The sequence below is a fragment of the Bufo gargarizans genome, chromosome 6 (genome assembly GCF_014858855.1).
Source record: "Bufo gargarizans isolate SCDJY-AF-19 chromosome 6, ASM1485885v1, whole genome shotgun sequence".
In the NCBI taxonomy this organism is placed as follows: Eukaryota; Metazoa; Chordata; class Amphibia; order Anura; family Bufonidae; genus Bufo; species Bufo gargarizans.
The window spans coordinates 110,452,635-110,465,579 of record NC_058085.1 but is presented as its reverse complement, the minus strand read 5'-3'; the positions used below and the strand labels follow the sequence as shown (position 1 = coordinate 110,465,579).

General features: G+C 48.0%; 1 protein-coding gene across 1 annotated transcript in view; it reads right to left on the bottom strand.

The window, feature by feature from the left end:
• LOC122940892 (probable ATP-dependent RNA helicase DHX58) overlaps window positions 1-12,945 on the bottom strand; it is a 39,219-nt gene that overhangs the window by 22,310 nt on the left and 3,964 nt on the right. The window contains exon 2 of the mRNA XM_044297784.1: window positions 8,328-8,495. Within this exon, the coding sequence (XP_044153719.1) occupies window positions 8,328-8,495 (168 nt within the window). The remainder of the gene's footprint in view (window positions 1-8,327; window positions 8,496-12,945) is intronic.

Sequence of the window (12,945 nt, the reverse complement as noted above, 5' to 3'; positions counted from 1 at the left end):
AAACACCCCATATGTGGTGGTAAACTACTATTTGGCTAAACGGCAGGACATAGAAGAAGGGGAACGCCATATGGTTTTTGGAAGGCAGATTTTGCTGGACTGGTTTATTTACACCATGTACCCTTTCAAGCCCCCTGATGCACCCCTAGAGTAGAAACTCCATAAAAGTGACCCCATCTAGGAAACTACGGGATAAGGTGGTTGTTGTTTTGGGACTATTTTTGGGGTAAATTTGATATTTGGTTGCTCTATATTACTCTTTTTTGAGGCAATGTAACAAAAAAATTAAAATCTAAAATTGTTTCTACATTCGCTATTTAGTTTTGTGGAACACCTAAAGGGTTAACATAGTTTGTAAAGTAACTTTTGAATACCTTGAGGGGTGTAGTTTCTTAGATGGGGTCACTTTTTTGGAGTTTCTAGTCTGGGCTACATCAGGGGGGGCTTCTAATGGGACATGGTGTCAAAAAAAAAACTGTCCATCAAAATCTGCCTTCCAGAAACCGTATGGCGTTCCCTTCGTTCTATGCCCTGCCGTGCGGCTATATAGCCATTTACGACCACATATGGGGTGTTTCTGCAAACGACAGAATCGGGGCAATAAATATTTAGTTTTGTTTGGCTGTTAACCCTTGCTTTATTACCGGCAAAATGGATTTAAATTGAAATTTTGCCCAAAAATAGGTGTTTTGGCACCGTTTTTATTTTATATTTTTAACACCGTTCATCCGAGGCGTTTGGTCAAAAGTTATTTTTATAGCGACGACTTTTACGCACGCGACGATGCCCAATATGTATGGCTCTCAGACTTTGGAGACACTAAGCAGGCATCCTAAAACTGCGGCCCTCCAGATGTTGTAAAACTACAATTCCCACCATGCCCTGCTGATGGCTGTAGGTTGTCTGGGCATGCTGGGAGTTATAGTTTTACAACATCTGGAGGGCCGCAGTTTGAGGATGCCTGCACTAAAACTAATATTTTTGGGGGAAAGAAAAATAGTTTTCGTGTCTCCAAAGTCTGAGAGCCATAGTGTTTTATGTTCTCTAGTGAACTGTTGGGGATTATAAAAATTTAGTACTCCATGGAAGTGTGATACTCCCTGAAGCAATCGATAACGCAGAGGCCCGGATGATCGGGGCACGTGTCGCACTGAGTGGTGGTGTCCTTCCGTATCCCCCTCCTGCGACACACTCTGCACTTTTTTTGGGTTCGTCCCTTCTTTCCAGTATGGGGGACCACACCTGGAAAGTGTTGGCCAGGGACGATCCGGGCGCCTCCAGTTCCCGAGGTACTCCGGCCTGCTCTTTCCCGGTCCGAAAAGATCAGGTCCTTGAGGACTGCCTCATAGAATTGGAGGAATGTCCCTGTGCTGCCAGCGCTTCGGGATAGTACAAAAGAGTTGTACATGGCAACCTGCACCAAGTAGACCGCAACTTTTTTGTACCATGCCCGGGTTTTGCGCATGGCGTTATATGGCGTGAGGACTTGATCCGAGAGATCAACTCCTCCCATATACCGATTGTAGTCGACGATACAATCGGGCTTGAGGACCGTTGCCGCGGTACCTCGCACAGGGACTGGGGTGGTGCCGTTACCGTGGATTGTGGACAGCATAAGGACATCCCTCTTGTCCTTATACCTGACCAGCAACAGGTTTCCACTGGTAAGTGCACGGGTCTCACCCCTGGGGATAGGTACCTGGAGGGGGTAGGCAGGGAGGCCGCGCTGATTTTTCCGCACGGTCCCACAAGCGAACGTAGATCTGGCGGCAAGGGACCTGAACAAGGGAATGCTGGTATAAAAGTTATCCACGTACAAGTGGTAACCATTATCCAGCAGTGGGTACATAAGGTCCCACACGAGTTTCCCGCTAACACCCAGAGTGGGGGGACATTCTGGGGGTTGAATACGGGAATCTCGCCCCTCGTACACACGAAATTTGTAAGTGTACCCTGAGGTACTCTCACAAATTTTGTATAGCTTCACGCCATACCTCGCTCGCTTTGTGGGAATATATTGGCGGAAACTGAGTCTCCCCTTGAACGCAATGAGCGACTCATCAACCGCGACCTCCCTTCCAGGTACGTAGGCCTGCTGAAATGTGGCCCCAAAGTGATCGATGACAGGCCGTATCTTATACAGCCGGTCATAGGCAGGATCACCTCGGGGTGGACATGCTGCATTATCGGAATAATGCAGACATTTCCGGATGGCCTCAAACCGGGAGCGTGTCATGACCATACTGTACAGTGGGGTCTGGTACAGGACGTCCCCACTCCAGTTTTGCCTGACACTGGGTTTTTGGACTAGACCCATATGCAGCACGAGGCCCCAAAATGTCCTCATTTCGGCTGCACTGACCGGCGTCCAGCCACCGGGTCTAGCCAAAACTGAGCCTGGGTTTTGAGCGACGAACTGTTGGGCGTACAGATTCGTCTGCTCCACCATCAAATTCACCAGTGGGTTACTGAAAAAAAAACTAAAATAGTCAATTTCAGTAAACCCCACTGTGGGAATCTGGATTCCAGGATTGCCAGCGAAATCCGGAATCTCAGGCTCAAAGTCCACTGGGGGACACCAGCTAAGTTCATCGGCAGGGGTCTCCGGTGAACTTATTTGGTGGGCCGGGAAACCAGTACGAACCCCAGGGCGGCTCGTACTAGGGTGGGCCACAGGATCCCTAGCATGTGCGGCCCCTGGCTCCGCCTGGCGGCGTCTCCGCCGCCTTGGTGGCTCATCGTCATCCGATGATGATGAGGAGGATGCTGATGATAAGAGGAATGTGGGGTCATCCTCATCCTCACTGGGGCTCTCGGAGTCGGAGGCAATCTGGGCATATGCCTCCTCGGCCGAGAACACCCGGCGGGCCATGGGTGTGTGTGCGTGTAGGTGTGCGTGTGTGTAAAACTTTATTATATGTGCGTGTGTGTGGGGGCAACGGGTGTTCGCGTACTAAAAAAAGGAAAAAAGGGCAAGTGTTAGGAAAAAAAAAAAGTTGCTGATTAGCGGTACAACGCTGATCAGCGGTGGGGCAGGCGATGCGCTAACAGTGGACGGACGCTAAAAAGTGCCGACCAGTCAGCGAACGCAGAAAAAAAAGTGGTGGTGAGGGGGCTAGTGGTGGTGGTGGGGGGGGGGGGTTGGGGGGAGTGGTGGGGGGATGGGTGGAGGGGGTGGGGGGGCTGGTGGTGGTGGGGGGCTGGTAGGGGGGGGCAAGTGGCAGGGGGGGGTCTGGGGTCTGATAGATTGATCAAAAAAAGTTTTGTGTAAAAGTTAAAAGTTTTTTTTTTTTTTTTTTTTTCCTAACTAACTTTTCCCTTCTTTCCCTGCCTAACGATGCCTCTCCCTCACTGACCCTAACCTACCTGGGTGGCGATGGGTGCAGGAGGGTGATGGATGGCGATTAGGGGGACACAGGAGCTGGTGCTGGACGATGCTGCCGGGTGCTCGTGCAGAACAGGAAGAGGAGGGGAGAGAGGAGCGCAGGAAGTTTGAATCTCGCGCCTCTCTCCCCTGCACCAATCAGCACCCTGGACAGCAGTGTTCAGCACCAGGGCCAGCACCGCCTCCTCAAATCCTCGGACTGCGATTGGTGGTGTATAATTACGCCACCGATCGCAGTCTTTTTCCGGTTCATCGGGTCACCGGACACCCGAATGGACCGGAAACGCAGAAAACCGCAGGTCTGAATTGACCTGCGGTTTTCTGCGATCGCCGATACGGGGGGGTCAAATGACCCCCCCCTGCGTTGTTACGGGATGCCGGCTGAATGATTTCAGCCGAAATCCCGTTCCGATTAACCCCCGCGGCGCCGGAATGCCGATTTTAAGTCAGGACGTACCGGTACGCCCTTGGTCCTTAAGGACTCGGGAAATAGGGCGTACCGGTACGCCCTGTGTCCTTAAGGGGTTAAAGAGGTTTTCCAGTTTTAATGATCACGTAGTTTAGAGAATAGGCAGTTATACAATTTTCTAATATACATGTATTTAAAATTTTGCTTGCAGACTCTTATTATATCCCCACAATATCCCCTCTCTAAAGAAAAAAATATTGTACGGCCCATTTTAGTCCTGTAAAATCATTTGTAGGGCATCTGAATAAGTCTAAAGATGGCATTAGTCATGTGACCTCTGGCATTCAGTTAGCTGTTCAGATATTTAACAGGTGAATAGCAGCTTATTGAGATGCGGAACATACGAATACAGTATATATGGCAATACTGCCTGCAGCATCAGCATCACAGTTAACTTTATTAACAACATGAAAACATCACCTAGAGACAGACAACCATTTTATAAATCACCTGGAAACAGGCAGACATGTAAACACACATATGGTGAAATAGCTATTGTAATAGTCACAATGGTTTCTATCATTAAGCCAACATTGTGGCCACGTCTCCTCTGAAGCCAGTCACTGGCTGCAGCAGAGCATGTAACCATGCCCATGCAGTGATGGAAAAATGGAAGAAAACAATCCAGGGACCAGAATGTGGACACAGCAGAGGCAGTGTGTAGAGTTGAGCGAACCCGAACTGTAAACCCGAACCCGAACATTTATGTAAAAGTGATTTTTATGGCGCTTTTTAAAAGGCTGCAAAGCAGCCAATCAACAAGCATCATACCACTTGCCCCAAAAGGCCATCACATTCATGCCTACTAATGGCATGGCTGTGATTGGCCAACTGCAGCATGAGACCCAGCCTCTATTTAAGCTGGAGTCTCGTAGCACCGCCTGTCACTCTGCTCGGATTAGTGTAGGGAGAGGCTGCAGCTGCTTTGAGGGAGAGATCAGGGAGAAATCTTATGGAGCTTCAGAACTGCTTCTTTACTCAGCGATCTACAGCAAATGTGTTTTGTGGGTGCAGTGCACAATTTTTTTAAGCCTGCCCTGAGCCAACTACTACTGATAAGGAACTTTTTTTACTTCAGTTAGTCAATATCAATACACAATCGGCAGCCATTTTATGCAACGATAGTGCACCAGCACAGGATATCTGCATGTCTTCAAGTCCAGAAATTCAGCTTTTTGCTTACTGGGGTGAAAAAAATACATATTTTTTAAATAGTGCACATCTGGGATTAGACGTGCATAAGTGACTGTCACATTTAGGCCAGAAATACAGCTTTTTGCTTACTGTAGTGAAAAAAATACATCTGTTTCATATACTGGACCTCTGGGATTAGACGTGCATAAGTGAGAGTCACATTTAGGCCAGAAATACAGCTTTGTGCTTACTGGGGTGAAAAAAATACATCTGTTTCATATACTGCACATCTGGGAGTAGACGTGCATAAGTGTGACTGTCACATTTAGGCCAGAAATACAGCTTTTTGTTTAGTGGGGTGAAAAAAAATACATCTGTTTCATATAGTGCACATCTGGGATTAGACATGCATAACTGACTGTTACATTTAGGCCAGAAATACGGCTTTGTGCTCACTGGGGTGAATAAACCCTCTGATATACTGCCTCCTGTTGCTTCCTCTTCCTACTCGGCTTCCTCCTCCTCTTCTACCACCTCCTCATCCGGTCAGCAACAGACCTTTATCACCAACTTCAGCACAGCCGGGGGTAAACGTCAGCAGGCCGTTCTGAAAAATGATGTGTTTGGGGGACTGGCCCCACACCGCGCAGGAGTTGTGGCGGGGTATAGAACAACAGACCGACGAGTGTTTGCTGTCAGTGAGCCTCAAGCCCGGCCTGGTGGTGTGCGATAATGGGCGAAATCTCGTTGCCGCGTTGACGGACTAGCCGGTTTGACACACATCCCTTGCCTGGCGCATGTGCTGAATTTGGTGGTGCAGAAATTCATTCACAACTACCCCGGCATGTCAGAGCTGCTGCGTAAAGTGCGGGCCGTCTGTGCACGCTTCCGGCGTTCTCATCCTGCCGCCGCTCGGCTGTCTGCTCTACAGCGTAACTTCGGCCATCCCGCTCACCGCCTCATATGTGACGTGCCCACCAGGTGGAAAGGTGGAACTCCACCTTGCACATGCTGGAGAGACTGTGCGAGCAGCAGGAGGCCATAGTGGAGTTTCAGCTGCAGCACACACGGGTGAGTCGCACTGCGGAACAGCACCACTTCACCACCAATGACTGGGCCTCCATGCGAGACCTGTGTGCCCTGTTGCGCTGTTTCGAGTACTCCACCAACATGGCCAGTGGCGATGACGCCGTTATCAGCGTTACAATACCACTTCCATGTCTCCTTGAGAAAACACTTAGGCCTCATGCACACGACCGTTGTGTGCACCCGTGGCCGTTGTGCCGTTAGACGTGTTTTTCTGCGGCTCCATTGACTTTCAATGGGTCCGTTGAAAACTCGGCTTCTGCACCGTTTTTACACCGCGCCCGTGACCCGTGTTTCCAGGCCGTGAAAAAAATATGACCTGTCCTATTTTTTTCACGGCCAACGGTTCACGGGCCCATTCAAGTCAATGGGTCCGTGAAAATCACGGATGCACCCAAGATTGTCATCCGTGTCCGTGATCCGTGTCCGTTTTTTCCTATCATTTCAATGGCAAACTTGACTTAGAATTTTATTTCATTTTTCATGTCCGTGGATCCTCCAAAAATCACGGCAGACCCACGGAAGAAAAAACGGGCACGGATCACGGTACAACGGAACCACGTTTTGCGGGACGTTAAAAAATACGGTCGTGTGCATGAGGCCTTAGGGCGATGATGGAAGAGGATGTGGCCCAGGACGAGGAAAAGGAAGAGGGGTCATCTCTAACACTTTCAGGCCAGTCTTTTAGAAGTGGCTCAGAAAGAGGATTTTTGCAACAGCAGAGGCCAGGTACAAATTTGGCCAGCCAGGGCCCCCTACTGGAGGAGGAGGATGATGAGGAGGAGGGGGATAAAGCATGTTCACAGCGGGGTGGCATCCAACGCAGCTCGGGCCCATCACTGGTGCGTGGCTGGGGTGATATGGAGGGTGCAGACGATACGCCTCCCACAGAGGACAGCTTGTCCTTATCTCTGGGCAGCCTGGCACACATGAGTGACTACATGCTACAGTGCCTGCGCAACAACAGCAGAGTTGCCCACGTTTTAACGTGTGCTGACTACTGGGTGGCCACCCTGCTGGATCCCCGTTACAAAGACAATGTGCCGTCCTTAATTCCCTCACTGGAGCGTGATCGGTAGATGCGCGACTACAGGCATTCCCAACTGACGCCGGGGGACAAGTGGAAGCACAAGGTGAAGGCAGGAGAGGAGGAAGAGGTCGCCAACGCAGCTGTGTCAGCGCCAGCACCTCAGAAGGCAGGGTTAGCATGGCAGACATGTGGAAAAGCTTTGTTACCTTGCTGCAACAACCGGGAGCGTGTTAGCAGGAGGCAGCATTTGAACAACATGGTGGAACAGTGCCTGTGCACACGCCTACATGTACTGACTGATGGTTCTGCCCCATTCAACTTCTGGGTCTCCAAATTGTCCACATGGCCAGAGGCCCAACTATCCATCCTTGTACTCAAGTGCACTTATTCTTTTTTTTTTTTTTATATATGACCCAATATTTAGTAAAAATGCAAAATAACACACATCTGTGTTGGCTACCTATTCCTCCTTCGCCGCCGCTTCCACCGCCACGTGAGCCTACACGGCCACATCCACCCATTCACCGCCTCCTCAACCTCTTACTCCTACATCATTTCAAATTTTTATTTTTTTAAGGTCTTTTATGTTTTTTTTTATTCATTTCCCTATCCACATTTGTTTGCAGAGTATTTGCCATGCTCTTAAGCACATTTTGCTGCCTTTTGCAGCCCTCTAGCTCTTTCCATGACATTTTTACAGCCATTTTAGTGCTTAAAAGCTCGGGTCCCCATTGACTTCAATGGGGTTCGGGGTCAAGTTTGGGTCCCGAACCCAAACTTTTTTTTCAAGTTCGGCCGAACCCGAACATCCAGATGTCCACTCAACTCTAGCAGTGAGGAGGATCAGAGGTAAGTATGAATCTTTTATTTACAGAGGCAGGCTTTTACGATACTTATACATAGGCTATCTTCATAATATGTTATCACAATAAGATCAGTGGAGGTCACACAACCGACACCACTACACTGACTGCACCAGAAACTGGAACCAGTGGATGGAACCAGAAGCACAAGGTTCGATCCACTGTGTACTGCAGCTGAGCTCTCATTCATGTGAATAGATGCTGAGCTGCAGAATGGTGGATCACTGCCCAAAACAGGTGATAGGTGGGGGTGCCAGGTGTTGGGCCTGAGGATTGGTCAACAATATCTAAGTCCCTTTTAACTACTATACAGCAAGAGGAGTGACAGCCATGGATTACAGACAGCAAAATGGCACAGACCTTGTTTACAATCATGGCAACTTTGGCATTACGCTTTATCTCTAGATGACGCATTGCCACGTACACCGCTGCCCTGGTTTTACCGGTCCCTGTTGGAAGCCAGATTATGGTGTTTTTGCCTTCCAGGGCTGGGCCAATGACTTCCCACTGGTAGTCTCGCAGGTCCATCTGTAAAGCATAATGCAAACTTTTAGGCAATATAGTTCGTAATATGCGGCTATACACATCAAATTACAAAATTTATAGGATTAGCACCTTTTTGGAAACCTGTTTGAGAAGGTAGATCCTACACCTAAGACCTATTTTACTGCTTCTTGGCAATCATCTTATACCGACCCCCTTCTCCAGCGCTGTTCTCTGAGGCACTGCTGTGGTTCTCCTGCCCCTGCTTGTTTACAAACTGCAGCGGGAACATGCCAGTATACAGCATGTGACGCTGCAGTGGTCAGTGATTGGCTGCATCGATCATGTACTGTACGCCTGCATGTCACCGGTAATGCGGTGTGCACAGTGATGTGCAGGTGTATGGAGAGTCACTGCTGCAGCCAATCACTGTCCTCAGCATTAGACCATTAAGGACAATTATTGGCTGCAGCAGTCATGTGCCATATACTTTTACAAGGTTGCAAACATGCAGGCGCCACAGGATAATTGCAGAAGCGCTGCAGAGAATAGTGGAAGCATAAGAATGACTTTTTATTTTATGCTATTACAGGGCTTGTCCGAGACTTTTAATTACCTTGGAAAACCCCTATGAGGCGGCATGTGTTTTTTTTCTGCTGTGTTACCAGTAACAATTTTCTGTGCAGGTGGAAATAGTGGTTGCATCTGTTGAAAACTCCCCTTGTAAAACAGCAGTAAAACTACACGCATTATTTAAACCCGCTTGCGCTTTTTCTGATGTGGTTTTTCTGATAGCTCAAAAACACAACAAAAACTCATTGTTGAAACCCAGCCTTAAAAATATTCATAACTTGGATGTCTGACCCTTTACAGATAAGAGCCTGATTGAGGGGATGTGACTGCTGGGGTCTCCTGTTTGAATGGAGTGGCAGATACGCATGCATCTACTAAACCCAACTAAGGCTGCTTCACATCATGTTTTTTCCCATCCGTTTAATGTATACAAAAAAGTTAAACGGACAGTGGCATCCGATCACCATAGACTTCCAATGTAAAAAAAAAAGGATACAAAAACGCAGCACACCACATTCTTGTATCCTGCACAGTCCGGTAAAAAACAAATGTATAATTATTTTTTTTTATTTTTTTTTTTTACAAATATCCCATTGTAAAAAAAAATTAAAAATAAATTATACATTTGTTTTTTACCGGACTGTGCAGGATACAAGAATGTGGTGTGCTGCGTTTTTGTATCCTTTTTTCTAACGTATACTTAAAACATAGGCTTAAAACGTAATATGAACCCACCTTTAGACTACCTAGAACCAAGAGCTTTTTTGTTTACAAAGCATAGTGCTAGGTGGAGGTGCGGTATTTATTGAATTGCATTATGGATTCCGTTACCACGGACCATAATGCAATTCCATAAGGAATGCCTTTAGAGGCATTCCGTTATCCATTCCGTCATAATAGAAGTCTATGGCTTGCAATATGGATCTGTCAAGTTTACGTTATGCAGAAGAGGACTCCAGCATAATGTAAACCGGACGGATCCGTTATGCAGGCCATAGACTTCTATTATGGTGGAATGAATAACAGAATGCCTCTAAAGGCATTCCTTTATGCATTCCGTCATGGAATTGCGTTATGGTCCATAACGCAATTCAGTAAATACCACAACACGAACCCGAAAACGAATTTCAAAATATAAAATTCACTCATCCCTAGTCACTGCCTCTGATGGGGGGACTTTAGCATTGTCCTAGCCGTTTTACATGCTAGGGCAACGCCAAAGCCCGCCCATTAGTGCCAGTGACGTCACCGGGCTCACTGCTAGGCAGAAGCCTCCACCTAGCAGTCCCTATGGAGAGCCTGGTACGTCACCAGATCTGCAAAAAATGCCTTTCAGCGCAGGGCAAGGGAGAGCATCATAGTTACATAGTCGATACTGTTGAAAAAAATCCATCAAGTTCAACCAAGGGATAGGCGGGGATGCAAATCCCAGAAGGAAATGAGACTCAGATTTCTACACGTTTTCATAAGCATTAATGTGGTTTACTTTTAAGAATTCATCTAAACCCTTTTTAAAACTGTCCACTGTTCCTGCTGTGACCACGTCCTGAGGAAGTCTATTCCACAGCTTCACAGTTCTTACAGTAAAGAAGCCAGCAGAGCCTGGCGATACGCATTGGGCTTTTTTCTCCCTGACCACCACGCATACTCCCACCATGTTACTTCCATGATAAGTATTTCATTTATATCATTCATGTTGATGGATTTTATGCACTTTAATTGAATCTTACCCATTCATGTGGGAGGATGTTTATGGGTTTGTAGTAGAGCCAGGGTGGCGTGTGGTATGCATCCGGTCCACACAGCCATGATTTATTGTATACAATGATTTTAAGCTGTCTCTGTTGTCTTGAATACATTTAATACTTTTTAGATGTGCGGCTTTTGTCTCGGTATTCTTTCTCTCTTTTGAATGTTTCATACCGTGTGCCGGCACTCTTATTTTAATCTTGATGTGCCCCCGCCTTTAGATCTACCCTAAAGACGCTTTGACGGAGGCAATGCCCCCTTGTCTTTTGAGGGCATTTTACATTTAACAGTTTTTCACCATATTTTTTTGTATGGCCCATTTATATATTTGTATAGGTTAATCATGTCCCCCTTAGATGTCTCTTCTCAAGATCTTTCTTCATAATTAAGACCTTCCATGCCCCTTATTAGTTTAGTCGCTCTCCTCTGTACTTTTTCCAGCTGCAGTGCATCCTTTCTATGGACTGGTGCCCAGAACTGAACTGCATATTCCAGATGAGGCCGCACCGACGCTTTGTAAAGTGGTAGCATTCCATCCCTGCCTGGCGAGTCCATGCCTCGTTTAATGCATGACAATATCCTGGTGGCCTTAGAAGCAGCTGGTTCTCTATAAGTGACTCCCCCAGTGTTAAATCTTCTAGGACATATAAAGCACAGAGATTATTACTACCAAGATGCATAACTTTACATTTATCCACATTGAAACTCATTTGCCTAGTTGATGCCCAATCACTCAGTGTGTTCAAGTCAGCTTGTAGTTTATCGACATCTTCCCTAGACTGTACAGTACTACACAGCTTAGTGTCCTCTGCAAAAATAGATATGGTGCTATTAATCCCGTCCTCGATATCATTAATAAATACATTTAATAATAGAGGGCCCAGCACCGATCCTTGGGGTACACCACTTATAACCTGGGACTATTCTGAATAGGAATCATTGACCACAACTCTCTGGACACGGTCCTTCAGCCAGTTTTTATTCAAATTACAAACTATACTTTCCAAGCCTATAGACCTTACTTTACCTATTAAGCGTCTATGAGGGACAGTATCAAAAGCCTTTGCAAAATCCAGAAACACTACCTCCACAGACACCCCTCTGTCCAGTCTACCAGGGGCATAGCTAGAAATGACTGGGCCCCATAGCAAAAAAAATTATGGGCCCCCCCTCCCGGATCTCCCACCCCCACATACCTATTGGACCTCCCACCCCTTCCAGAGCTCCCACCCAAACACCCCTCCAGGACCTCCCACCCCAACATCCCCCCCAAGTGTCGTCCACAGATCCCCCCCTTAAGTGTCGTCCACAGATTCCCCCCCCCTTAAGTGTCGTCCACAGATTCCCCCCCCTTCAGTGTCCTCCACAGATTCCCCCCCTTTAGTGTCCTCCACAGATCCCCCCTTTAGTGTCCTCCACAGACCCCCCTTTAGTGTCCTCCACAGATCCCCCCTTTAGTGTCCTCCACAGATCCCCCCTTTAGTGTCCTCCACAGATCCCCCCTTTAGTGTCCTCCACAGATCCCCCCTTTAGTGTCCTCCACAGATCCCCCCTTTAGTGTCCTCCACAGATCCCCCCCCCTTCAGTGTCCTCCACAGATCCCCCCTTCAGTGTCCTCCACAGATCCCCCCCTTCAGTGTCCTCCACAGATCCCCCCCTTCAGTGTCCTCCACAGATCCCCCCCTTCAGTGTCCTCCACAGATCCCCCCCTTCAGTGTCCTCCAGAGATCCCCCCCCTTCAGTGTCCTCCACAGATCCACCCCCTTCAGTGTCCTCCACAGATCCACCCCCTTCAGTGTCCTCCACAGATCCCTCCTCAGTGTCCTCCACAGATATCCCCCCCACCTCGAGCCACTTCCTAGCTAATTTATTCACTGCACTTGCCTCTGTGAAATTGAAGAGAAGCGCCGTAATCTCGCACAGGTGCACTGGCAAAGGCCAGGAAGACGGTGCATGCGCACTTCGAGGCCTCTGCCAGTGCTCCTGTGCGAGATTACGGCGCTTCTCTTGAATTTCACAGAGGCAAGTGCAGTGAATAAATTAGCTAGGAGGCGGCGCTGGGCGGGGAGATTGCAGGCACAGGCAGCATCGCTTTGCTGCCTGTGCCGTTCGCAGCGCGCCCTGCGCTGATAAAGTTCGGTCACTGCGTGGGCCGCATGACACGGCTTCGCGG